Source organism: Nuphar pumila, chromosome 5 (genome assembly GCF_984573655.1).
Source record: "Nuphar pumila chromosome 5, dmNupPumi1.hap1.1, whole genome shotgun sequence".
Lineage (NCBI taxonomy): Eukaryota > Viridiplantae > Streptophyta > Magnoliopsida > Nymphaeales > Nymphaeaceae > Nuphar > Nuphar pumila.
This window is the reverse complement of record NC_143253.1, coordinates 2,529,387-2,557,011: the sequence shown is the minus strand read 5'-3', so window position 1 is coordinate 2,557,011 and position 27,625 is coordinate 2,529,387. Positions and strand designations below refer to the sequence as shown.

Sequence of the window (27,625 nt, the reverse complement as noted above, 5' to 3'; positions counted from 1 at the left end):
TTATGGGTCTTAATCGAAACTTGGGTCAGGTTCAGGTTTGGTATAAAATTTCACAAACTATACTTGGGTCCGTGTATTAATGAGACCTTTGGGTCCGCACACAGGTCTTAATGAGTCTTCTTATTTGTCAGCATACCCGAACCCTATAAGGTTTGGTTCAAGTCAGGTCCGAGTAAACCAGGCCGGTAGACACCCCTAAGGTTAGGCAGACCCCTACCGCCCTACGAGTGATACATCTATACCATTGGGTTTTGAACCTGCAACGTCCAAAAACAAGGTGATCATGCACTATCTGCTCCTACCACACAAGCGGAGCCGCCGTTGGTTTAGGATTAGCTTCTTATGGAGGATGGGTATTTTTGTCATTTAATATTTAGATTGTAATTTTCGTTTTCGGCCGTGGCCTCATCACCTTCGCGCCAACCCCAAGCGAGCGGTTCGACCGCGCCGCCTCATGTCTATAAATAGAAGAGAGGCGGCCGGGCCTCACGATTCAACCCTTCCTTCTGCATCCTTCGCGCGCGAACTCCTCCCTCAGAGAGAGAGAGAGAGAAGAGAGAGAGTTTCCTTCGTTCATTAGCAAATTGCAGAAGATCCGGGCCGGGGAGGATCGCCACCGGTGGCGGTAGAGGAGTTCCTTCGTTGATCGGCTCTCACGGTATCTCGTCTGCGATCGTCCTTATATCTCTGGTCGAACCGCTCGATCGAATACGGTGCGTTCTATCCTCTACGGTGCGTTCTATCCTCTACGATGCGTTTATTCCCCGACGATCGAATTCCTGTAAGAGTCCGTGAAGATTTCACAGACGCGACGCGACGCGCTTATACGAATCGTGTTTCATTCTGCTTTCTTGAAAAAATAAAATTTTTCGTTTTGTTTTTTACCTGAAAACTTCGTCGTTACAAGAGGCGTCGTGGGCGGAACAAATTATTTAGAGGAGAGTGTTTTAGTAATGGAAAATGTTTGGAGTGAACTTCTTCGTAAGCTTGGCCTCTGCAAAAGGCGCGCTCGTCGAGATTTTAGTTGTTTATTTAAGCTTGATTCAAGAACTCAATCTTAAGCTTTTGAAGTCTCTGCTGGAGAGATTTTGTTAGGTTTAGTAGAGATTGCGTTCGGCGAAACGATGTTTTTTAGAGGATTTTGAACCCGAATTAAGAGAGATCGAGGGCTTTCTAAGCGAATGCTGAGGTTGATTTCATGCTTTCGCGTTCGGGATGCGTTGGAGAGGTTTCTTGAGAGGTGTAATTCATATTTTCAACGGAAAATGTGTTTGAGTTTAGTGATTTAGATGGATCGACAGCTTGATTTTGTGGTTTAGATTTTGGAAGCAATAATGAAAATTTTAAGAGCGATTCAGGGAGCTAGAGCTTTAGTTTCCCAAGTTTAACGTCCTTTAGCTTCCTCTTCCTCTTTTTTTAATTGTTTGTTTAGTTTTTGTTTTTATTTTGAAGTTCGTCTCGCATGGATTTGTTTTCCTAAATGACCCGAAAAATTGATTCGGTTTGTAAACTTAAGCCTGCTTCAAGTTAACGTAGTCCTAATCTTATTCTGTAATTTCATTTCTGAGTTACGTAACCGACGCTTCAAACTGTGATCTGGATGTTTTAGCTAGAAGTGGCATCTCATTTCACTAAATCAATGGTTAAATGATGGTTTTCCAAAAAAAGAAAAAGAAAAAGAAGATCCCGATGAATCTTTTCCTTCATTTGGTTATTTCAAGTTAGTTTGTACCTTTTTAAGAAGAGTAGGCAGTAGCCTTCCACCAGCCTACCGGTCTTTTGAAGGGTTTTTCTATGTTTTCCTTAAATGCGACCGTACAAATGTGTTATGCATGCTTGATGGCTCTTGGACAGTCTGATTCCGATATGTGGGTAGGTTTTGATAAGGTTTAAAAAACTACAGTCTAAGATTTTCATAAATACGTAAGTCTTAAAAAACATTTTTTATTGAAAAAATATGATCCAAGTATCGTTTCCTAGCAAATTGGTCATGCGGAACACACCTGCAGACTGCATGATCAGATTTGTGAAAAACAACCCGAAAACACCCCATTTCGCTCGTGGTAGGCAGCTACCACTTTTCACCGTGTGGCATCAACAATCTCAACTCAAAAACTTAAAGGCTTAAGTTGTTTTAATTCTTCCCATAAATGATGGATCTTAGCTTCATTTATTAGCTTTCATAAATGAAGAAATCATTGATTGGGTAATCTTGGGCGCTGATTTTGTTGTATTCAGTACTTTCTATTGAGCCACTTGTAGCTGTCACTTGATTAATTATTATTATTATTATTTATCTTCACTAGTGGAGTACTAATTGCATCTTTTGGTGAACCTGCAGGAAGCTTTGATTTGGAGATGTTTTGATTGATCTGCTGAATTCAATTAAGGCCAGTCATTTTGTTCAGAATTGCTAATGATTTTGATAGGTTAAATAGTAAGAACTGTAATTCAACTGTGGAAAAGAAAACTTTTGGGAGGAACACCCTATGTTTGGCACCTAGAGAATGGCGGAAAACAGAGAATCACTGTTAAAGAAAGAGGTTGTGTACTATGAGAATTGTCCCGGATGTAAGGTGGACCAGAAGAAGGAATTTCATGTGGGTGTGCCTCTGAAAGAGCTTCTATACATGGGCATTATTGTACTCAGCAATGGTTAGTCCTACTCTGTTGTGTATTTAATTAAGTATTTTGGATAGGGGTCTACAATTTTGCTTTCTGTTCTTGATGCTACATTAATATAGGCAGTTGATGCAGGTCTGAATTTCTTTGTGCTACAGCTCCTTTAAGGGATGAGAAGTGGAGGAACAACACCAATAATAACAATGTTAATTTTCATTGATCATGTTCTTTAATGATGTTCTATGCCAGTATTTAGACAATGATTAAAAAAATTGTGTTGAATAAAGCAATTCAAATGAACAGAATAGATATAGGTCTTATACCTGCAGTCATATTCATACACACTCTGGTCCATGTGAAGCATTGTAACTATTTTCAATCTGAATGTTGTTGCAGTTTGGAAGAAGTGCATTTTGCTTTAGTGGTTGAATTTATTTGTATGAAGAGCTAAATGAAGAGAAGGAATCCACACATTGCCAGGAAACAAACATGCATATTATTTTTGTAGCTGTACTCATTTTTTCACAAAATTCTTTTATAGTTCCACTTCCTGCTTTAAAGGCCCCTACTTAAATTCATTTCTGTGCAGTAGATTTCAGACAACTGTTTGGTTGATATAATGATGCATTGTATTATTTGCTTGCCAAACAAGGTTCTATGTATTCATAAGGAAGAAAATGACAGTTTGATTTTTATGGAAATTGTTTCAGCTTTCAGAATCAGCCTTTGATGTATGTAGTAATTTTTAGCACTTACAACATAGTATGGTTAAGATTTTAGCTATCCAGTCTTGAGCTATGTAATCAGAAGCACTAATCAGTGGCTCAGCGCCCATGCGACGAACATTTAAAAGGCCAAGTTGGGGCCTAGGTGGGGATTATTTGGCTCCTAGGCAGCTTAGGCAGGGACAAGTTGGACTAATCACAACCTTTTAAGTGCAGAGTGCCCTAGGCACTGACTCAATGGCTACAATGACAAGGCACCTGTCGCAGATGTCTTTCTATATATTGGAATGTTGCCTAGGCCCTAGACACCTAGGTGGCTGGATCATGTAAGTGTGATTTTAACTACTAAATTATGTATGATGAGTAACTTTGGGTCAAGAAATTGTAGCAATTAACTGAATACTGTCATCAAGCACTAAATATCCCAAAGAGTAATGCCATTTAGAGTTATACATATAGCACGTTTAATGAAATCTCAAGATTTACGTTGAGGTTACCCAGTATTCACCGAAATACTGGCATCTATTTGGTTCATGTCTATATTATAAATTTATAATCAGTGCATCAAAAACTTGAACATTTAGCCATGACCAGCATGATGCATTTGCTGAAAATTTGATCTACTGGTGATTATGTGGAACATGGGGCCTATGTGAGCCATTTTTTACCCTTAAAAAAATGAGGCAGCTCTTGATTACTAATTTGAATCAAGCCATGGCCTTAGTCAGTTCACTGGTATAGGTCAAGTTGAGGTTTAGGTACACTACACAAGTTCATAAATTGTCAATTTTTTTGCTTGATCAATTTTGTCAAGAACACTGATTCAAGCATAGTCCGTTGGATTTTTAAAAATTTTCAGAACTAGGATGCTCGTCTGCAGAATTTTACTGCCTGAGTCCACTTGCAATTTTGTCATAGTTTCCTCTATATGTTAGATTGTTGTGGTTGGATGACCGTTATTCTCTGACCATCATTTGCAGTCTATTAGATCTCATTGACTAGTTTTATGAAGCGTTTTTACTTGGTTGCTTTTGGTGATTCTTGATGTTTTGAGTAGGATCTTGATGTTTTTCTGATTAATTTCTCTCTTCCCTTTTATGAATGATGTTAGTGTTTTTATATGGTTATTCATTTATTGAGAAGCACTTAAAGTTTAGAACTTTATTCTGTATGCATTCTATATAAATCTCAGTTATTTCTTAGTTGCAGTGGTTCCATAAAATTTTAAAACATGCAGTTTTTGTAACATTCTTAAGATCTTCTTATGAGAGTATGAACATGTGGCACTTTTTCATCTTATGCTCTGTCTTCATGTGATTTTTCTGACTTTTTATTTTTTTTTCTTATATTTCTCTTTCAGCTCTGCCAATATCCTCGTTGTTTCCTTTTCTATACTTCATGGTATGTAACATATTAGCTCAAAGACTTCAATTGTGTTTAATTATGAGCTTTTGTTAGAACAGCTTAAAGCTAAAGTTCAGAGAAAAAGTGTTTATTCAAGATGTTACTTCCATATTTATCTCTTAGTATGTTAAGTTGGCTGTTTAATATTCTGTGCAAAATTGAAATCTTTGTTGTTTTCCTTTTGCTGCTCTTGCAAGTGTTTATATTGGTATTCTTCAGGATTTTAAATTCTAGACTGCAATCAAAATGTTGATTTTTTTTCTCATTTGCCTTAAGGCAGAATTGTCGACGACTACTAATTTCTGCATCTACTATATGTACTCTTATGGCATGCCAACTGTATACATTTAAGAGATATTCATCCAGTTATTAGAATAAGTTGCTGCTCCTGGTGTTCTTTCATTGATAAAATTTGTACGAGCCTTTTCAGCTAAAAATTTATCACATAAGCAGAGAACTCCCGGAGGAAAATGCAAGAATAATGGGGTCAGACCAGGTCTGCATTTGGCTTACCAGGCTTATGTTTATGTAGCTTGGGTTTTGTATAATTGGTCGTGGATTAACCTGATCTTATTAAAAAATCCATTTCTAACAAAGTTTACGTGTAGTCAGATTTCTGGCTCAATTCATTCTGGTTTTAGCTTGCGTCTTGTCAACCTGAACCAATAAGCATACTGGGCTTGCTTGCAAGGCTTTATCAGGTAAGGTTTAGTAAAACCAGATGGTCTTGAATGGGTTTGCATCCTTTTATGAAATGATTCCTTCAGAAGAGTGTGAGTCATTGAGGAGTGCAGCCAGGAAGGGATATCTATATGATCTGATCGATACTCAACCTGCCAACTTTGTTGTGTAATCCTGTATATCTTTTAATCCAACTTAATAGAGTGAGGGGGCCATAATCCTGCAGTTTATCTTATCAAAAAGGGGGGAAATCTGAAAAAAAAAATTTAGAGGAGTTCATCACAGTAAGTGTATATATTGTGCGCTATTAATCTAGATAATTTGTGCATGATTTATTTGTGCGATGTATGACCACTTTCGTTGATGCAATTAGGTCTTCTGCTCTTTCTTTTAATGCATATGTTGTTGTATTTCCTTTCAGTAGGTGTGAACAAATCCCAATCACATTTTACTTTTACAGTTTTTATTCATTTTGATCATTGCATCACCATTCCCATCATACTCCATCCTTTGAGTAGTTTGAAGTCTTCACAAACTTTTAAGGGCCCCATAAGAAGCCATAGATGGGATCTAAGAGGGCGTTTGCATGCCAGGGCCTGGGCCTCCCAGATTCCTGCATCTTGGGATGCAAGAGTCCGACCCTCTGGGGTCCAACTCTTGCGAGACATGACCCTAATGTGGGCCATGTTGTCCCTGCCCATGAACTTTGCAAACATGGGGCAACCTTCTGAGAGGGAAGTTTTGTCCTGCATATTAAATGGCCCCTAAGTGGGCTATGAGAATTCCTCTCATTCCAGATGCTATGTCATGATAAGAAGCCACAACACCATATGTCCGTGGTAGTATTGTTAAGGGGTTCATAGTGCATAGAGTATGAGATTGAATAGTAGTCCTATTGTCCCATGTGTCAAACCAAGCTATCCACATAGATGGTTGGAGTGGGCGAAATAATGGGAATGAACCAGAAGAGGTGATTGCAATTTCATTGCCTTCACCACATGCCACATAACGACATGCCTGTGATTGCTACTTCTATAAATTGTTGATCATGAGGGGAATTTTACCGCTACCATGAGAAAAAAAATGAGCAATGATGGAAGGTCCTGGATCCTAAAATCTGTTAAGTGGGGCAGAAAGCTATTTCTTGGGCAATAAGAAATTGGTACAATGGAGGATTTCAAAGTGTCTAGCTGCATGGAGGAATCTCCCTTTGCCAACATTGCTAAGGTGTCTTACCTTAGCAAGTTCCATCTTTTAAAATCCTTGTAGGCTTATAACACCAAACTGCTAGAGCAGGCAAGATGATTCATTCCTCAATCCTTCATGAAGGACTTGGATTTACTAAAAGAGAGTGCAACTCATAGTTGAAAGTACAATCTCCATGCTAAATCAAGCCTTGAAAAGACAGCCTCTTTCCGAGCATGATATGGAGGTCGGTCAATGGTAACAAAGAGCAAGTCCTGCTACTTCTGAATTCCAATACTTCAGAGATTAAATTTTCCTTTTAGTTATGCGGAGTTCTCATAAAACACACTTCTGAATCACCCAGGACCAGGATATAGCATCTTAACTGATTAGCCTCCGAACTGTTCGAAGCCCATTGAGATGGTAGTTCTCATTAACTTCTGCATACTATGCCCCACATTTTCCAGATTTATTCATGTCCAATTAGTTAGATGAATATCTCTTGCCTTTGTTTGTGCCTTTTCACAATAAAGAGTCTAACTTCTTTTAGGTAGTTGAACTCAACTTTACTAAACTAATACTGTATGGAAGTTTCTATTCTTTCACATGTTCTTTTTTTTTTTTGCCTTCGTTATGTATAAAATAAAAGCTATTCCATCCAACCTTTATGTTGTAGGTAAGAGATTTCCATGTTGCTAAAAGAGTGGAGGATATTGGATATTATGCTGGCTATGTAGGTAAGTGCATTTTATGGTTTAAAATTAGATGTTATGTCCTCAAAATTCAAACCTTATGCCATTCCATATTGATCATACCAGGTTCATCATACATGTTTGGAAGATTCTTGACTTCTGTTGTTTGGGGGATGGCGGCAGATCGATTTGGGCGAAAACCTGTCATTATGATTGGGACAGCTTCAGTGTCAGTAATCTGTTGTCAAAATCTTTATTTTCTAGCAATAGACACCATTTTTTCTAAGTAAGCATTTGTTGTATGTTGTTGCACATCTTTGATTTTGTTGACCTCTTTTTCAGAGTCATTTTCAACCTTCTTTTTGGGCTTAGTACATCCTTTTGGATGGCAATTTCAATGAGATTTCTTCTTGGTACTTTTAATGGTTCCCTCGGTCCAATCAAGGTATATACACTACTTGTGGCTTTTGAAGACATATATTTAGACCGTACTTGTTCACAATTTGCATTCTAAGGGGGTAGTGTCATTGGTGACCTTTTCTCAAATAAATTCAAAATATCACCTTATGCACTTATTATTTTTGTGCATTTTTTCAGGCATATGCATCTGAAGTATGCCGTTCAGAATATCAAGCTTTGGGATTGTCAGTTGTATGAGCCATTTTTTGCTGTTTTTCTGTCATAGTTATTTCATGTATTTATACCAGAGGGCATAATATCTTGTCCTTGCAATCTTGCTTCAGGTTGGTACAGCCTGGGGAATAGGTCTGATTCTTGGTCCAGCCATTGGAGGTTTTCTAGCTCAGGTACTTTCAATTTTAAAATTTGATGGCTGATAACTTAAATTAAATAATGGGTAATTTTGAAAATGTGTTGCAATAAGTGTTGTGAATGCATGTGGCTTATTTCAAGCATATAGCAGTACACTAATGTGGTTAATTTCAAATATGTGGTAACTTGATATCTCACAGAATGACAACAAAAAGGATGTATTAAGTATTAACCAAGATGAGTTGCTCATTTGGAAGTTTCTTGAATCTCAATCTTTGTGAGATTAAATTGGCAGCTATCGAAACATGAGCTAAAAAGGCCAAACAAAGAATTTATTCTAGTGAAAAGAGTGAGATTTCTTATTTTATGATGACTTCAATTAGGGGTGAACACTAGAAAGTGAAGTTGGTCCAACATCGGCGAAGAATCAAATTGCTTCCAAGTAATGTAAAGTACACACACTCATTTGACACTCACTCTTCATGACACCTGAATCTAGTTTCTTTGGTCTAGAATCCACTAGATTTAGGCCCACGATCCGTCTCTACACCTATAAATACAGGTCTAGGCCCTAGTCCAACATCTATGATCTATAATCTCATTATGCTCAATCTAAGATCTCGAAGATTTCATACCCAAACTATGCCGAATTCTCTCAGTCTAGCGCACCCATATCCATAGCTTGTTGGAGCTTGGATCCATAAACCCCTAGATCTAGATCCTTGTCTTATCAGTCTCGGAGCCTCTGCCTAGCTGAAGTACAACTCGTCTGTTATTGTCATAGAAAGGGCTACCTAAGCTTGAGGCAAGGCTTGTATCAGTGTTTTTCTTATTCTATTTGCTATTTTATTTAAATAAGTGCGGATTTATCTAACAAATACCACATTGTTTGTTTTGGATCTTTTTCGAGTCTTGATGGTGTCTCTAGACCATGAAGCTCACTTGTTTCACATGATTGCGTACGAGGTTTATGGTGCTACATGATACAATTCGAATAAAAGGGAGCCAACTTTCCTAGCGAGGTTGATCCCTTCTCAGCGATGGAGGAAAGACGCTTGACTTGTAGGCAGGGATCTCATATTACCTTCTACTAAAAAATCAGGATCCATTTCAAAACCTTTGTCAAAACTTCATCTGATCCAAATATTCCTAGACCTAAGTCACATGGACTCGGCTATATGGTCGACGCACCCGCGTCGACACGCCCCTACACGGGTGCAACTTTGGACACGGGGCAGACACGGTCAACCAAGTGTCTGACTCAATTAACGCATCGGGGCCGAGTTCGTCCACATTTTGGACTCGGTCAACTTTGACCGAGTCTATTTTTATCCATTTTAGGGCAAAAGATGTATAAAAACTAAAAAAATGATCTTTTTATATATATATATATACATATATATATATAGCCGAATCTTATTATTGTTATATATATAGCTGTGTCCCCTAATGGGCACAACTTTGACCGAGTCTTATTATTGTTATATATATATTTTAAAAAACATATATACATATATATCCGTGTCCTCGTGTTCAAAATTTTTGAAATTGCTCCGCACCCGTACCCGTACCCGCACCCATGTGACATAGTCCCAGACCCATAAACCCTATAGCTTGAAATGGTCATAGGTACATCCACCACCACCTAATATTTTACCAAGAGGCTAGAGGCTGTCTCATTGTCTAGAGGTCAAGGTCAACATGTTGCATTATTTATTTAAAAAATATTGTGTCATTTCAAAATCCCAAAAGATTTAGCTTTTGACAATGGCACCCATTTTAAAAATGACAAGGTTACAAAGATTTGTAAAAAGTTTGGTATTTCTCCATATTTTTGTAGTCTCTATTATTCTCAAGAAAATGAACAAGCTGAAGCAATTAACAAAACAATCATTTGCATCATTGAACAAACAATAAAAAAAGGTTGTGACTGACGTGAGAAGTTGCATGATGCATTATGGGCATGTCAGACTATTATCTGTATACCAACCAATGCTACCCGATTTGAGTTGGTGTACGAGGCGGAGGCCGACATGCAATTGTCATATCTTAGGATCCTCGCTACTTTGGAGCTTCCCCTCGAATCCCAACAAGAGTTTCAGCTTGCTGAACTCGACTTGCTTGACAAGATGTGACTCATTGCAATAGAGCATGCAGATGGCTATAAAAGAAGGTTGAGCGACATTTTGCTAAGTCTATGATTAAGAGGTCTTTTAAAGTTCATGATTTGGTTTTGAAAAAGATTCAACATGTTCAACCTCACCCTTTGGGAAAATGGAGACCCAACTTGGAGGAATTTGGACTGAGCTACTTTCATTGTCAACCAGAATTACATCTATGCAAAATCAGGTCTAACAATCTGGGTACATGTCAATATAGGTTCCAACCATAGCGACCAAATATGGTTGTCTTCTTTTCTTTTTTTTTTCTTTTTTCCATTTGAGTTTTTAAGTAGTTCTCAAAAATGGAAGATGAAAAATATCACAAGAAATCAGTTAAATATATTTCACACAATAATATCATGTGCAAATTGTCATAAAGTCTGTACCACAACTTTTTATTTTCAAAACTCAGGAAAACCCATTTTGGAGGATTAACAATATGGAGAACCCATTGTGTGTGCATGCATGTGTGTTGGTTGTAAAGTTCTCTATTCCAGATTTCTTGAATGCATTGAACATGGTATTAATGACTTGACTCAATACTTTTAGTTACTAGTCCGTGTATATGTGTGCATGTATGCATGCATATCTGTGTGTAAAATTGCCTTGTAAATGTTGCCTTCTGTTCTAGATATCTTCAATGTATTTAAGATGGTATTATTAACTCAACTCAGTATTTCTATTTATCAGCCTGCAGAGAATTACCCACATATATTTTCAAGAAACTCCGTGTTTGGGAGGTAACGTGATACTTTTGCATCTTTTGTCTTTTTATTATTTGCATAATTGCATTATATTCATGTTTTATTTCTTATTCATGTTATTGAATTTGTAAGCCTTTACTTAATGTGTTGCAGGTTCCCATATTTCCTACCCTGCCTTTGTATTTCCTTATTTGCCTCAGTGGTGCTGATTGCTTGCTTTTGGCTTCCAGTGAGTACTGCTCTATTATTTTGCTTTAGTAGCATTGCACTTATTTTTCTTCATTCTGATTGGGACATTCTTTTATATTTTAATGTTACTCTAGCCTCTGTCATAAGAACACACTTTGTCACACGGATGTTTCAATTTCAACTTAGTTTTATTATTTGATGTTTTTGGCTATAGGGATTTAGAATTGTTGTTCAAGAGTTTTCAAGTGAGATGATATTCATGTTTTATTGCTATGGACAAGCATATTTGGGTGTGTGTGTGTGTGTGGATGTGTCCTTGTGTCCTAATTTCTGAGAACTGTAGTGTGGTACCAACCATATCTATGTCGTGTGTCCCATTTTACGACATAGGGAACATGTGGTAGATTAGGGCCATGTATCTGGGTGACTCAACACAACACATTACATGATGAATAAGGCACCATGATATGGGGCTAGGGGTGGGCAAAATGCTTGAGCCTACTTAAAAACTTGGGCTTGGATCGCTAAAAGTTTGACCTGAGCTTGTTCATTTAACAACTGAGCGAATCTTGAGCTTAATCAAAATCCTTATTTGGTTAAATGGGCCAAGCTTGATGAGCTCCTTAAGCTTGACACAAGTATCAGATATGCTAGGCATGCACATTTTTGTCTATTTATGATACAAAAGAACCCTTTATTGTAGCGGTATTCTGTTGTTTTCAAAGGTGAGGTGATGGTTCAAACCCCATCTCTCTCTTTATAATCAGGTTACTTTTTTCCTTTTGTTTTGGGCTTGGCTTGGCTCAAGCCTAGGCAGGTCAAGCTTTAGCTTAGCTGGGCTTGACTAAGCATGTATTGAACTGTTGGTGGATTTTGAAATTTGTGTTTTTAAACTTATATTCAAGCTTATCAAGTATGTATATAAAAATTGTATTCATTATATTCCACAAGGAACAGGATGGTTGGTGTAATGCCCCAAAATCCCGAAACAATATTTGAAAAGAGCAAGTCGACGGACCTTGGACAGATTACAAGCAAATTTTTCTTTCAATAATTTAGGTTTGTAACTCTGTATCTTCATACATTCATTAAAAACCATATAAATTAAAAACGAGATTTAAAGAGTTATTATAAAGGAACTCTTATACAAAATTACAAAACGTGCTAATGAGCAAACAACAGAGAAAGTGAATTCTTGATATCATTGTGTCATCGTGCCATTGCCTGTAACATCCGTCTATAAGTCACCTTTATCCCATAAAACGGGCCAGACTCATGAAAGCCTGGTTGGTGCATCGATGTCAAACTTTAGAACCAAACTAACATATGCATTATCACATTTCACACTATTCGGTTTCAAGAGAAGTAAAATTAATATCATAATCTTGTTTCGATAATTATGACCTGCAGGTACTCACAGGATAATACGTAGAAACAACTAAGGTTGTTCGGGGGTTTATTATTTCATGTATTTTGATACCTTAGCCGACTAGCTGAATCTTCTCCAAAGAGGATGGTCCAATGACCAAGAGAGAATTCTCCAGATGCCACTTATAACCGGGAGATGCATCCAAACTTCTGCAGAAGTCAATGCGATCTACTATTTAGGATAGTATTTGGTAGCCTAGTCTCCTAACTTCGATGATCGGGAACGCTGAGCCATTGCCACTCGAAGAGTATAGTTGTTAACAACTTGTCCATTGGAGTTTGTATCTCCTATTCTTTCTCTTGATAGGACCAAAGGATGAATGAGTATGCCAGGTCTTATTTTATCTGACAATTCATTCAATATGCTTTGGTCTTTTAAACCAAATCGAGCATCTTGCATGTTAAGACGATCATCTCTGTTTATGTGATTTTCTTTAGCATGGTGCGTTGTTGCACTACGAGGTTATCATAAACTTTCAGTTTATTCATTGTTGTACTAGCATGTTGTGCATGTACTGATAGTACTACAACAATGAGAAAGATATTGGTTTCTCAAAAAGAAACCCAAACACAACATTAAAAATCACGATATCCTTTGCCTTGGGTCGGAGAATACTCGAGTCATTCCGGATATAGAAAAGGACCTGACGTATGTATCACCGAAGGCTACGTAGTCAAAGCCTTTTCATTATGCTGGTTCGAAAAGAAAACTCAATTGCGAATTCCTGAGTCATGCCAATCTCAACTTATTTTAAGGTTCAAACTAGGTTGGAAAGGTATTTTGAAGAACACCCCAACGTTAGGGAGTTGTTCGATAAGTATAGACGCGACAACATTGATGCATGCTAGCATGAGAGCCTTGTTTTATACGTAGGATAAGCAGCGTGTGTGAATGCTGAATATTGCGAATATGCGAATATAAAATACTTGTTTTATTTTTCGAGACATTAGTCATGATATCGTGGTATAAAACTCATGAGTCATACTATGAAACTTTGGGAGAGGGTGATTGAGTCTAGGTTGAGGAAGGTTGTCATGATATCGGAGAATCAATTTGGTTTTATACCTGGAAGATCAACTATGGAAGCTATACATCTTCTTAGACAACTTATTGAAAAATATAGAGAGAGGAACAAAGATTTGCATATGGTTTTTATTGATTTAGAGAAGGCATACGATAGAGTACCTAGGGACGTTCTCTGGTGGACAATGATGAAGAAAGGTGTTTCTCTCAAGTACATTAGTATAATTAAAGATATGTATGAAGGAGTAGTAACCAATGTCCGCACTTGTGGAGGAGTGACAACCAATTTTCCGATAACAGTTGGGTTACATAAAGGATCTGCTTTAAGCCTTTTCCTATTTGCGATAGTGATGGATGAGCTTACGAGATCAATTCAAGAAAATGTACCGTGGTGTATGTTGTTTGCTGATGATATTGTTTTGATTGATGAGTCTAGAGCTGGGGTTAATGCTAAGTTAGAATTATGGAGACAGACATTGGAAGCTAGAGGTTTTAAGTTGAGTAAGAGTAAGACTGAATATATGGAATGTCAGTTTAGTAAGCAACGAAGTAGTGATGGGAGTGTAGTGAAGCTTGGTGAGCAAGAAATACCGGTGAATGATTATTTCAAATATTTGGGATCCATCATTCAAAAGTATGGAGAAATTGATGGAGATGTAAATCATAGGATAAAGGTTGGGTGGATGAAATGGAAAAGTGCAACTGGAGTGCTATGCGATCGTAGAATGCCATTGCGGTTGAAGGGAAAGTTTTATAGGACGACTATTAGACCCGCTTTACTATATGGTACGGAATGTTGGGCTGCCAAGAGACATCATATTCAAAAAATGAGTGTAGCTGAGATGCGGATGCTTAGATGGATGTGTGGAAATACAATAAAAGATAAGATTCAGAACGAGGAGATACGTAAGAAGGTAGGTGTTGCACCCATTGAAAATAAGATGCGAGAGAATCGTTTACGGTGGTTTGGACATATTCGGCGAAGGCCTAATGATGCTCCAGTTAGAAGGTTGGAGAAATGGGAAAATATATTAGTTAAAAGAGGTCGGGGTAGGCCTAGGAAGACTTAGATGGAGATGATAGGAAAGGATATGAATGCTTTGAACCTCACCGAGGACATGGCATTGGATAGAAATGATTGGAGGAAAAGGATTCATGTGGAAGACCCAAAATGAATTTCTTTTTTGGTTCATATCGCTGACCCCAATTGTTTTGGGATGAAGGCGTAGTTGTTGTTGTTGTTTGTATTTTTCGAGACATTGGAGCATGCGAGCTTGTAATATCGCATGAAGATTCTTTTGAAATTGAGTTACAACAATGATGCACAAATCTGCGTCTTTAAATACATACTGGCATAATTTAAAGTAAGGAGTACGCAAAACTACATACTCAAAATAAATGTGTACGAAATTTGAAAATAAAGCAAGAGTATGCAAAACTGTGTATCCTATATAATTATATATGTATATAGGATATATATATATATATATATATATATTAAAGCAGAAGCATGTGCACATTACAACGTGACGGTAAAATAAATAGCGTAAAATAGGGTCCGGTGTGTGAAACCATATATCGGGCTAAATAAATTGCATAAGCAACACCCAGTGCACGAAACCGTACATCGAGCTAAGTAAATTGCGCAAACGAAACCCAGTATACGAAACCGTACATTGGGCTAAATAAATTATTTAAACAAGGCTTAGTGTACGAAACCATACATCAGGCTAAGTAAATTGCATAAAGCAGGAGCTTGTGCACGTTACAATGCGACGATAAAGTAAATAACATAATTTAAAAGGGACAAGAATACGCAAAACTGTGTCTTTGAGTTAAAAATGTATATATATATATATTTGACGTAAATATAATACATATATATCAAAAGTGTTCTGTCATCGTTATCACATGCAACTTTCCCCTACCTTAGAGATGGTTTAAATCTCGGATATTTCCGAGCATAGGTTCTTAAAAGCTCGTGCCTCGGTAAGTGTCTCGTCCATTGTGCTGATGTGGTGCGCTAAAAGGATTTTATAATCCTGCGTAAAGAATGATGTAACAATCATATATTAACAAAATAAGCAACGATTGTGCCGCATTTGTCAAACCCGAACCCAGTTCGAGCCGAGCAAAACGAGGCATAAAAAGTCAGTTAGGTTCGGTAATGAACCGTGTTGACTAGGTTTGATTGAGCCGGCCTCGGTGCCAAAAATGGTTTGAGCTGAGATGGCTATTGCCGAACTCAGCTTGGCTGAGCCAAGAAAGGTAACCGAGGTAGGCAAGCCCAATGGACAGTAGCAACACGATGCTGCTACTATCGCCAAAAACAAGTAGGGAAGGGGGCGAGGCCGGCAGCCAACAAAGCGCCCCTACCCACCCCTAGTGACACAATAGGGAGAGATGAGAGGGTGGCACCCTCCTGCCTGAAAACAGGGAGACGAGAGGGAAATAAAAAGAAAAAGGGCGATGACAGGGGAGTGGCCTTAGCCACCCCCTTCCGGTCGTCCCACCCCGAGTAGCAGTAGTATTAGCAGCCTATGGTTGCTCCTAAAAATGAAAGGAGTTAAGGGAGAGGGTGTCGAGCACCCTCTTACTTGGCAGGGAAGAAGAGAGGGACAGGAGGGCGACACCCTCCTGCCAGAGAGCGAGAGCGAGAGCGAGAGCGAGAGAGAGAGAGAGAGAGAGAGAGAGAGAGAGAGAGAGAGAGAGAGAGAGAGAGAGAGAGAGAGAGAGATGGGGGGTGCGTTGTTTTTAAAAAGAAACCTCCCCTAGGGGGTTTAAAAAGGGAGGAGATAGGAGATGCTGACATCCCTGTTTGGATCCGACCCAATTAATTTGGGTAAGGGAGTGGATTGGGTTGGGTCCATTTGGGCCCAACTCAATCCATATATTTATATATATATACATATATTATAACTATTTATATTGTTTTTTTATTGGGTTGGATCCATTTGGATCCAACTCCATGTTTATTATATATATATATATATAGTGTATGAGTGCGGGTTTGGATTTGGATCTTAGAGATCCAAATTCTCACAAAAACCTTATTTTAAGGTAGATTGCAAGGGATTAAGATTGGATTGGATCCAAATCCAGTCTTAATGCAATTAGGTTGTGTTCTTGGTTGGGTTGGGTCCGAATGGACCCAAACCCCTAGTTATCTTATGTGAGACCCATTTTGGGCCTCGATTGGATCCCCTGTTGAGATCCAGGTCTCAATGGCGTTGTCTAAACGATGAAACCTGGCCAACATCCAAAAGTTCATCGATCCAATCACGGTCGATGATCCCGTATCATTTCTGAAAAAACCCAGAAAATTTGCAAACTTTACAGCTGGAATGTTTAATTTGAGAAAGGGATCATCATGGTCTATTGACATGACAACAAGACATTAGGGTACTGCAGTACACTTTCACATCTAGTCACTAATTAATTATCTGCATATTGGTACTATGAAAAAGGTTGGCGTCAATATGGTAAAAAGTCTGATGATTTTTTAGAACTCATGCATCTTTCTTAAAGAATCAATTTTCCACTGCATATTCCTTTTTTTACTCATACCTTGATACCTTGCTAAATCTGACATCAATTTATTCGCTTTTACTGTTTTTCATTTAAAAATTTTCTAGTTATTTGATATGCTGAAAATATCCTTGAATAAGCACGGAAAAATTGACTTGTGGAATTCTATATGTTTATAGCATTAAATATAGTTTGGGCATTTGGTTGAAAGAAAATGTCATACAATTAGCAATCGTAGCATTAGTTGCCAATAAGTATCAATGTGGGGATATTTATTGCATAATTTGTTTTTAATCTTATGCACTATTTAATTATTTTTATTTGAGAAATCGAAAGATCTTGTTTATTTGATTATTGGTTGTTCACATTCAAACAAAAATCCTCTATGATGTCTATAAGAGCAAGCAAAATCATTTTAAAATGTAGTCACAAGATAGTCAATGTGATTAAGGAAATGTAATTTAGGAATGATTTTTCTTGTAATTATTGGGCACTTTGTGTGCATGTTGTTCTAATTGTGTGACAGTAGGGTTGTAGGCTATGTCACACAGACTCTTCTAACGGGGCACCACACCCAGACGGGTGTGACACTTGGACACAGCTTCCTTTGTGTTAGGTGAAGTCAACCACACTGAGATCCATTTCTATCCAAAAGTAGATTCAGTTAACCCTAATCAAGTTCATTTTTATCTATATTATATATATATATATATATATATATAAATATATATAAATACATAAATGCACACAAATACACCTAATGTTAACTTAAAACTGTTAAACATTATATATATATATATACACTCCCTGCACCCCCGCACCCAAGTTTTTTAAAGTGCTGCATAGCTGCATCCGCACCGGCACCTATGTGACATAGGTTGTAGGGTACTTTTGTTCCAGTGATCTGTTGTTGAAAGGATGTTCATGCTGTTATTGGGATGAATTAGGAAAAAATGATTCCAGAGCCTGTTAGAGAAATAATTCAGAGCAGCTAGCCAACCTTGATAAACTACTAAATATGCTTGTCTTTCTATGGTATTGGTTTCCATTTTTGGATTGGAAATACAAGTTGAATAGTTTTGTAAATCTTTGCATTTAAATCATTGTGGCAGTCTGTTAAATATAAAATCTCTCAACCAATGAAGAGTTAAACTTGCTTCTGTTATTTGGTGTAGGCCTACTCATTGATCTAAATGCACATGAGGTGCAATTCTTTGCATTGAGCTTAGCTAGATGACAGTTTTGGTTGTTACAGAAAAAATAAAAGCTAGTGAGATATATTGCTGAAACAGCTATGCAAGTGTACTAAGCATGATCATGTGATGAGAATACATCGGTGACCTGTCAAATGCAATAGGCTGTCACATAAGTGAGGGTGTAACATGGCAATTTTAAAAAACTTGGGTGTGTATATATATACATACATACACGTATGTGTGCATTTTATGTGTATATATATGATATTAGATAAAACCAGACTTGGTTAGCGCTAATGAATCCACTTTTGGACAGAAATGGACTTTAGTGTGGTTGGCTTCACTTGACACAAAGGAAGCCATGTTCAAGTGTAGCACCTGCATCAGTGCCGGTGTGACACTGGTGCTTTTCTGTAACGACCCCAAATTATACCTTTTGAAAATGCAGAATAATTTGTTTTTCAATGCGGAAACCTTCCCAGAGATTCGGGGTCCTCACAGTTCCAATTTTCATTGGATAACCCAATCACCACAAACGAACTTGCAACCATCATCCATAAGAACCAAAACAATTTCTTTATTTATGAGTAAGAGTAAATTGTAGAGACAATGTTTTATTCGACTGAAAGTAAAGTAACAACTGAAAAAGCAAGAAGGATTGAAGAAAGAACCACTATGTCTCCTGCTGAAGCTGACAAGCCCAAGTATGACTTTCATCCCTTCCCAGTAGCCAGTCCAACCTCACTGTTCGTTATATCCTATGAAAAACCAACAAAGTAGGGTGTCAGAACTGAAATTCTGAGCACAGCCACTTCTAAAGAAACTAGGTGAGACAAAGAACATGGATAAGATTTTATGTAATGATTTAAGTGAGGGCCTATGTCACATGGATTCGGCTAGCAGGGTGCCGCACCCGCGTCGACGCGACTCGACACGGGTGCGGTCAACCCGACTCTGGGTGCGTTGACCACACCCAGGGTCATTTTTATCCATTTTTTTGGATTAAATTTTTTTTGCCGTGCAGAATTAAAAAATCATACAATTAATGCTGCCGAAGAGGCCCACGAAGCTCGAGACGAAGGAGAGGGCCTGTCCGAACTCCTCGATCGCGCCCTGGACCGACGTGGTGAGCCCGACCAATTGGTCCGACTGCAGGCACTCTGGGCCGATGTCGGGTGGGGTGGACGAGGAGGCGAGGATGCAAGGAGAGAGGAGGAGAAGGCCGAGGAGGAAGATGGTTACTGATGGTGGTGTGGAAGGACCCATCCCTCCTCTTCCTTCCTTCTTGTTGATCATTGCTCTCTCTTTCTCTCTTTGTCTCCCCCTCCGAGTGATAAAGTCAAAGCTACGTGTGTTTAACGATCTGAAAAGTGATAGCAAACCAAAATGGGTCTCTCTCTCTCTCTCTGCTTTTCGGGAGTCTAAAAGGGGAGAGGGGGTGGGGGGAGTTTTGAAGAGGGAAAGGGGCAGGTGGGAGAGGACATTAATGAGAGCCAGTTGTCGGTGTGGAGGTGGGGGGAAAATGGCGTGGTGTTTAGGCGTAGGGCCGAGGGGTTGGGATCGTGATACAGGAGTGGTGGGTTTTTGCTTTTTCACCTTTTCTTTATTAATTTCCTCCTCTTTTTCCCCGGTGCATCGTGTGCCGCTGCCACCAATGGAAAGAGTTTCTTAATGCTGCCGCTATTCGCCAATAAAGCTTTACAGCCGAGCCGAGAGTGACCATCCTATTATTCTCCTCTATCTCTCTCTCTCTCTCTCTCTCTCTCTTCTTTACTCTGAGAGCGTGAGTTCTTTCCCTTTTGTTGGAGGACAAATTCGCCTCACTTGGCTTTTGGTTGTCTTAGAGAGGGAGATGGAAATTATGAAAGTCAAAAGGACCGGATCGTATAGTTTCCGCGTGGAGTGATAACATAATTAAATGACCAGATTTGGATCATTGCATTCCCATGTGGTTGTATTTGCATGAAGTTCTTTCAAAACGGAGTCACAGAATGGATCCAGAAGGGGTCTCCCCACACCCAGTCTTGGTCGCCTGTGTGGCAGCGAGCCTAAGGGGAAGGTGCTCATCCCTTCCTCCCAGATTCGACTTTCACCCGCGCCGGGGGGAGCCCCCGGACCCCCCTTCCTGCAAGGGCAAAAACAATGAATCAGGCTCCACAACTCATCACTTTCATCTTTGGGGTGAACGTGCTAACATGCATAAATGTCATGGACCTTAACAACTACCATACATTCATACATATACACTATACAATATATATATATATATATATATATATATATATATATATATATATATTACATTTTTGCCCCTGCCGCACCCCCGCACCCGAGTTTTTTGGAAGTGCCGAATCCCCGCACTCGCACCCGCACCCGCACCCATGTGACATAGGTGAGGGTAGATATAAAAATTTTCAGAATTTAATTAGCCATACATGCAACCAGTTACATATGTCAAGCAGGAAGAAACAGTAAGGCATGAGCATAGACAAGAACTAAGTAATAAGATCCTTCAGCATGCTTCTTAGGAAGTAAATAACATACACCCACCATTCTACCATGAATTAGAGAACAATTCAATTATGCATGATCTAGTGCATAACAGGAAAATGCATGATTATGTGCAATGCATGATTTCTTTTATTATCTTTCATTTAAGTTTCATCTTTCCATATGCATGCCCTATTAAATGCATACAACTTTAAGTTCTTTTTAATTACCGTTGCCCGCGGATACACCAAACGGGTACAATCCCCGAGGTCAAGTAGGTTCCCAGGGTAGCTTAACACATAATTTGTATTTTATTACTGGGTTCCAACTTAGCCCTCGACCGAATCACCTTCGGAACATTAGACCTTCACATCTAATGTCGGGGACACAAGGGACACCCCACGCCCACATGTGCCACTTCCTTGGTACCATAAACAACAGTTGTGTCAAACACACCACTCCCGGGTAAAGTGGCGCTCTCTCCCTAAAACCGTGACTAGGAGAAAGAACCTCAATATCGGGTTCAGGGAACCAAATTTCAGAACACAGAGTTTTTGTATCCTCTCAGTCTCCCCAAAACCGGATCTCTAAGATTCTCATACTCCAGATGAGACATCCCAGAACGTACATTACATTGTTCTTATTCATTATATTTTTATTAAAGTCAATTCTTTAAGTTTGCAACACCATATGCAAAAGTAAAATGAAAACCCGCATCCTCCCTTGCGGGGACCCTTACGGAACTCCAGCCCGTATAAACAACTAGAACAATGTAGTAATGTGCCAAACCATCTTATGTGGTTTAAGTGATGCAGTTAAAAACATATGTGAAAGGAAACCAAACCCACGGCTCTCCAGGCCGATGATGATTCGTTTAGACCATCGATGCATCGTATGCAAAAAGCATAACAATATGCAATGTATGCAATGAGGTCAACATGCTTCCAAATGCACATCCATTCAAACCAATTTAACAATGTGCATGAGTTACCACAGTCATATGCATGTGTTCACCATCCATGTGCAAGTGCTTTCATATAATCACTTAACACACATGCATTCATCCACAATTCATAAGTACATGACAACATTCATGCATGATTGTACATGCTAAACACACATCGATTTCATGTATGCACATGCACTTGAAACCAATCCATAAATGCACGATAAATAAACATGTCCCATAAATGTAGGCACATGAAACTTTTTCATTCATAACATGTGTTAACATCCACACACATGAACATAACCCGGATCTAGAAATTGAGTTTTCAGGGTTACACACATTCATATCATGTATGCACTTCCCAAAACAAACTTTGCAAAAACATGATAACAAGCATGCATTCATATCCAACATGCTAAAATCAAACTAAAACATGAGAAGAACTCCATTCATGAGATTAAGTCCACCGTTCTTTTGTCACACGAAAGTGTACATCCATGGTTTTCCTTAAACATATGCCCCCTTGTGCAACTGCAACATGTCCCAACATTTCATATTGGTACATATTCACAAAATACCCATGTAGTTAACATTGCCTTTGAATATCGATTACGCAAAACGTGTTAATCATAAGCAGGTAAGAATCTGGAATCTACAACGGGCAGCACACAATGCAAATGATATATGCATATTTTTTTTCCCTAAAGAAACTTGTACCCAAGTTAACAACCCCAAGAATCTGTATCAGTTAATCAACTCATATTGCCCATTGGGCAAGATGTCCCATCCCGTGTTGTAGCAACTATATATATATATCCAATCGTGTGTGTGTTGGGATTTTGTCAGAACCCCTAACAAACTTCCTATAACACAACAACTTATCTCAATCATAACACAACAGCTAGAGTAGGCATGATACAAGTGAAAAACATAACTCATTTATTACCAATGACTGTATGATCCAACCATATACTCAAACATCAAACAAAAAGGAAAGGAAACCGGAATCATGTCATTTAACAAGAGCATACATCACCCCCCCCTTGTCATACTTGTGAATTATACTTAGTGGTCCTTAAGTTATCACCAACAATACCCCAACCATTTTTATTTGTCACTAGAATCAAATCAGTTAATAGTTGATGTTGGCAGATGATTTCTAGGTAATGCTTATGAACATGGCTTCCAGATATAAGCAATTTACACATACACCCATCATTCTATCAATAAGGCCTAAAACCCAATGTTTCCCAAATGTGTAGCATCACATATTTCCCACTACAAATAGAATACCTAAACAATATCAAACTGCAAAGGTGTTGAGGTTGAATAACCTGTGTTTGGTTAGTTACGCTAATTTACCAGCCCTAATCCAATAATCATGTGCATACTCATGGGAAAGTATATCCGCACTACAACAAACATGCAATGCCAATGTGCAAAAGCATTGGCATGGATCCAAGTGTCCATAGTATACAAGCATCCTTGTCTTGCCTGAACAATGAAATAACATTCGAGTACCACACAACAACCAGGCAATTAAAAACCAATATAACATGGTACACGAAAAATGCATGGCACATTATTTAAACATGAAAGGTAAACTCTTATCAGAAACATTAACTAATCAATTAATTAAAAAATAGAAAAAGGTGGATAAAACACGTGTAGATTGCCTAGATGGGCTAGCCGTTGGGTAAGCATACAAAGCATGAAATGAACCTTAGCATCTTGAACTATGATCTGCATCTCAAACCTTTAATTAATATAGGAATTATACGAAGGCAACCTTTCTTTTTGTTTTTGTTTTTGTTTTTCTTTTCTTTTCTTTCTTTTTTTTTTTTTTTATGGCAGTCGAAACCATAGCAAAAATCGAAACCCTTCCCCTTTTCCAGAAATCCAACAAAAACAAAAACACTCATAAGGAAAATCCGAGACCCCCAAATCATAGATTTGGGTTTTAGGTTTAGGGTTGACAGAACCCCCAAATCGTGGATTTCTTTTGGTTTCCCACACACACACACCCGACACACTCGATACCCCCAATTTTTTTTACAGAATCCTACCTTTTCCGACGTGATGGTGGCTGCCATCGCGAGAGGAGAGGTCCCTGGGCTTCGATAGCTCCATTGTCGAGTTCCCTTGTCGTCGGGGGTTCTTCCTCAAGCCATGCGACAGAGAGAGAAGGAAGGTAACGAGTGAGAGCGAAATAGAGAGGGTGGAGGTCTGTCGGTGCCGGTGTCGCCACTGCCGAGCTCGGGCCGAGAGGGAAATAGGGAGAGATCGAGCGTGAGGAAGAGAGGAGAGTGGGAGGAAGAGAGAAACGGGAGGGCCTTTGTAGAAGGTTGCCCGAAAAGGGAGGGCCGTTACCCTCACCTGCGGCGGCTGCGCATCCCGCCTCCTTTCCCCCTTTGCGATTTCCCCCTTACGAGGGTTAGGGTTCGTTTTATCGGGCAACCCGTATCGAGTTGCCTTATATTATGTTATATATATATATATATATATATATATATATATATATATTTATTTATTTCCTTATGTATGCGGGGCGGGGCTTGGGTCCGGGTCCAAGACCCGAGATCCAACCATGAGTTGGATCCGCGACTCACCTATGGTGCAGATCCACAACTTGCCTGATATATGGATCCGCCTATGTCACATGGGTGCGGGAGCGGGTGCGGGTGCGGGGATTCGGCACTTCCAAAAAACCCGGGTGCGGGGGTGCGGCAGGGGCAAAAATGAAAATATATATATATATATATATAATTTTGAAGTTTTAACAGTTTAACATTTAACAATAAACATTGTCATAAACTCACGTACTCCACACACATGGAACTAATGAAGATACTTTCTTACATGTTCAATTTGGGGATGCAGGTTAAAGAAGGGCCTAGCGGAAAAAGATTAGCATCACTGACGTGAAGCAGTCCATTCAACATATCTTCTCCCCTTGCTGAGAAACCAGATTAACTGGGCGGAATGCGTGAGAATAAACTGATCACACTGCTGAGTTAATTGGTTTGCATACAGCGACCATGTTCGTCATATCTATGTCTAACTACTATGCCAAGGAAACAACCATTTCTTCCAGATCCCATTGTAAAAAAGATTTAGCTCCCTCAATGTGTTCCTCTGACAAGAGGCTGTCTTGCTGGCTGACTTGTAACAATTGCAGTTAAAATAATGTACAGTTCAATAAAAAATAAAAACGTGTTCCTCTGACAGTAGATGGGGGAGGGGCTCGGCCCCTCCTGTGCCGAAAAACGAGGGAGCAGGGGAGGCTCAGCCCCTCCCCTGCCGACCCAACAAGAGACTGAGAGGGGGGGGGGGGGTGCTCGGCCCCTCCCCAGCCGACCCAAGAAGAGAGTGAGAGACATACCTGCGAAAGGAGAGGAGGAGCCGAGAGGAGGAGACTGGGAGGCGGAGCTGGGGGCGGCGGAGCTGGGGCGGCGATGGGAGAGCTCGAGCTCAGGGGGAGAGAGAGGAGAGATTAGGGCAAAAATTTTTTTTTGCCCTAATCCTCCTCCTTTTCATCGGGGGGAATTTTTTTTTTCGCCCAAAAATGTGGACAAAAATGACCCTGGGTGCGTTGACCGCACCCAGGGTCGTGTTGACCGCACCCGGTGCCGCACCCGCACGCGATCCCGCGTCGCGTCGCGTCGCGTCGACGCGGGTGCGGCATCTGTTTTGCCGAGTCCCTGTGACATAGGGATCCGCATGTTGGATCCAGATGGATCCAACTGTGGATCCATTTATTAACTTGGGTATATATATAAGTTATGTTTATTATTATTTTATTTTATTTTTATGATATTATACATAAATATGGATCCTGAATCTGAAACTTTTCTCTTTATTACACGATTGAAACTATGGATCCAAATGATATAATTTGGATCCAAACCTTCAGTGGATGAATATGGCTCCAAAATAAACTATTATGGATCTTATATAAAGTTTTCTCCTTTAAGATCTGATTATAAATTCGCAGATCCACATAATAAGTTTTGGATCCATTATCAAATCTAACCATGATATCGAGATTCCAATATCAAGGATCTGAAAAAAAAATAAAAATCTACTATTAGGTATTTGTTTGGATCCAATTATTGAAGATCCAAATAGTATTTTAAGGATCCGACATCGAAGATCCGAGCAGGACATCCAAGATCCAATTAGATATAAAAATAAAACAATGAAAGTATCCGTGTAGCAGCTTCTAAATATGAAATTCAAGTTTATTTATCTGATAAAATTCACGGTTATTACATTTTCCCTGTTAGTGTCCGTGTTACGTAGGCAATAGGTTTATAACGCCGCCACTACTACTACTACTATACAAACATAGTGTATGGAGTTTTCTTGGTTTCATGAAAAGGGAAATAGACTTTTTAGTTATCATGCAGATACCTTGGGAATCGTGTATGCAAATTGGATAGCATTTTTTACCATAAGAAGCTCTTTGTTTTTGTGTGTAATTTCTCATTCTTGCTGATGAATAAATTACATAATCTTAATATTTTTTCAAGTCTTGGCATGTGTTCCATTGATTTTTTCAAATTATCCAAGGCAGCTTTCAATGATGTTTTCTCTTTGCTGTCCTAACCTATATAGTTCCTTTTACATATGCTTAGCATGATCAATTTGTGCCTCATATGTAATGTAAGTTAATGGCTTTAACACCAAATTGAAATTGATTATGTATGGTTATTGAAAACTCCAAACTGATTTTGTAGGAGACGCTGCATATGCATCACATGCCCAGTACTGAAGGAGATGATACATTCGAAACCATGGAGGCTTCTTATGGCCATAATAAGAAAAAGAAGTTACAAGAAGATAATGGGAGAGGATTGGGTTCTAAAAAATCCCTTATAAAGAATTGGCCCTTAATGTCTTCAATTATTATTTACTGTGCTTTTTCACTTCATGACATCGCATATACAGAGGTAGTTTCTTCTTATCATCGATTCTAATCTAAATCATTTTTTTTCTCGTAGAGTGGTTTTTATTATACTGGTCTTTAGTTGGATTTTAATGTACCCATGCCTAATGTTTGGATCTCTTCTAAATTATATTGGTCACTTTAGTATTTTTGCATATATTAGATGATCCCAAATTCTATAAAAGATTCATGGATCTCTTCCTTTACTAAGCTGTTGAGTAACAGATAATTTTTGAGTAACACATTAATTATTTTAGATATGTTAAGGATTTGATATTGAACTAGAAAGGATATGCCAATGGGTGATAGCTTTTCACCTGAGTTCTTGGATGAAGATTTGATGGTATATTTAAGCTAGACGCTATGAAATCTGTTGAAACTATTAATGAAAATGTCATTATCAGCACTGATTTGAAAATTTTGAAATGGCATTGATAGCTTCTTTTGGAAAGTGCATGAAAGTCTTGTGATTTTTATGTTTCCTGTGAATGAAAAAATTGAAAAGGAAGAGCATAGAACTAGGGATGCAAACGGACTGGATCCTGTATGCCACTTTTATGGGTTTTGGCTGTTCCGACTCGATCCGGATCCGTCTCGTTTGCATCCCTACATAGAACTGACAAGAGTTTTTGAAGGTAAAGATGCTTTGGGTATTCCCAAAGACTTATTCTTTGAAAATATGGAGAATCAATGTTGGAAATATTCTGGATCGCGGTTGAAAAAGGAGATTAGTGGTGTAATGAGATACAAAATAGCAAATAGGATGCCTGTCGTATGGGCTTTACAATCACACAGAAGTGATGAAATATAAAATCCCAACAAGATGCCTCTTATGGGCTTTACAAACACACAAGAAGGGTTTTCCCCTATATATACACCACACACACATAAAAGAGCCTTGGGACCATCCCCAACGGCTAGAAATAG

General features: G+C 38.8%; 1 protein-coding gene across 2 annotated transcripts in view; it reads left to right on the top strand.

The window, feature by feature from the left end:
* The first annotated feature begins 490 nt into the window (after nt 1-490).
* LOC149836463 (protein ZINC INDUCED FACILITATOR-LIKE 1-like) overlaps nt 491-27,625 on the top strand; it is a 49,566-nt gene continuing 22,431 nt past the window's right edge. For both annotated transcript variants that reach the window (XM_090005362.1, XM_090005361.1), the window contains exons 1-11: nt 491-713; nt 2,342-2,655; nt 4,708-4,748; nt 7,294-7,354; nt 7,436-7,538; nt 7,652-7,754; nt 7,907-7,960; nt 8,053-8,115; nt 10,933-10,982; nt 11,100-11,175; nt 26,490-26,702. In XM_090005362.1, coding sequence (XP_089861488.1) covers nt 2,508-2,655; nt 4,708-4,748; nt 7,294-7,354; nt 7,436-7,538; nt 7,652-7,754; nt 7,907-7,960; nt 8,053-8,115; nt 10,933-10,982; nt 11,100-11,175; nt 26,490-26,702 — 912 coding nt within the window. In that variant the 5' untranslated portion in view covers nt 491-713; nt 2,342-2,507. The remainder of the gene's footprint in view (nt 714-2,341; nt 2,656-4,707; nt 4,749-7,293; nt 7,355-7,435; nt 7,539-7,651; nt 7,755-7,906; nt 7,961-8,052; nt 8,116-10,932; nt 10,983-11,099; nt 11,176-26,489; nt 26,703-27,625) is intronic.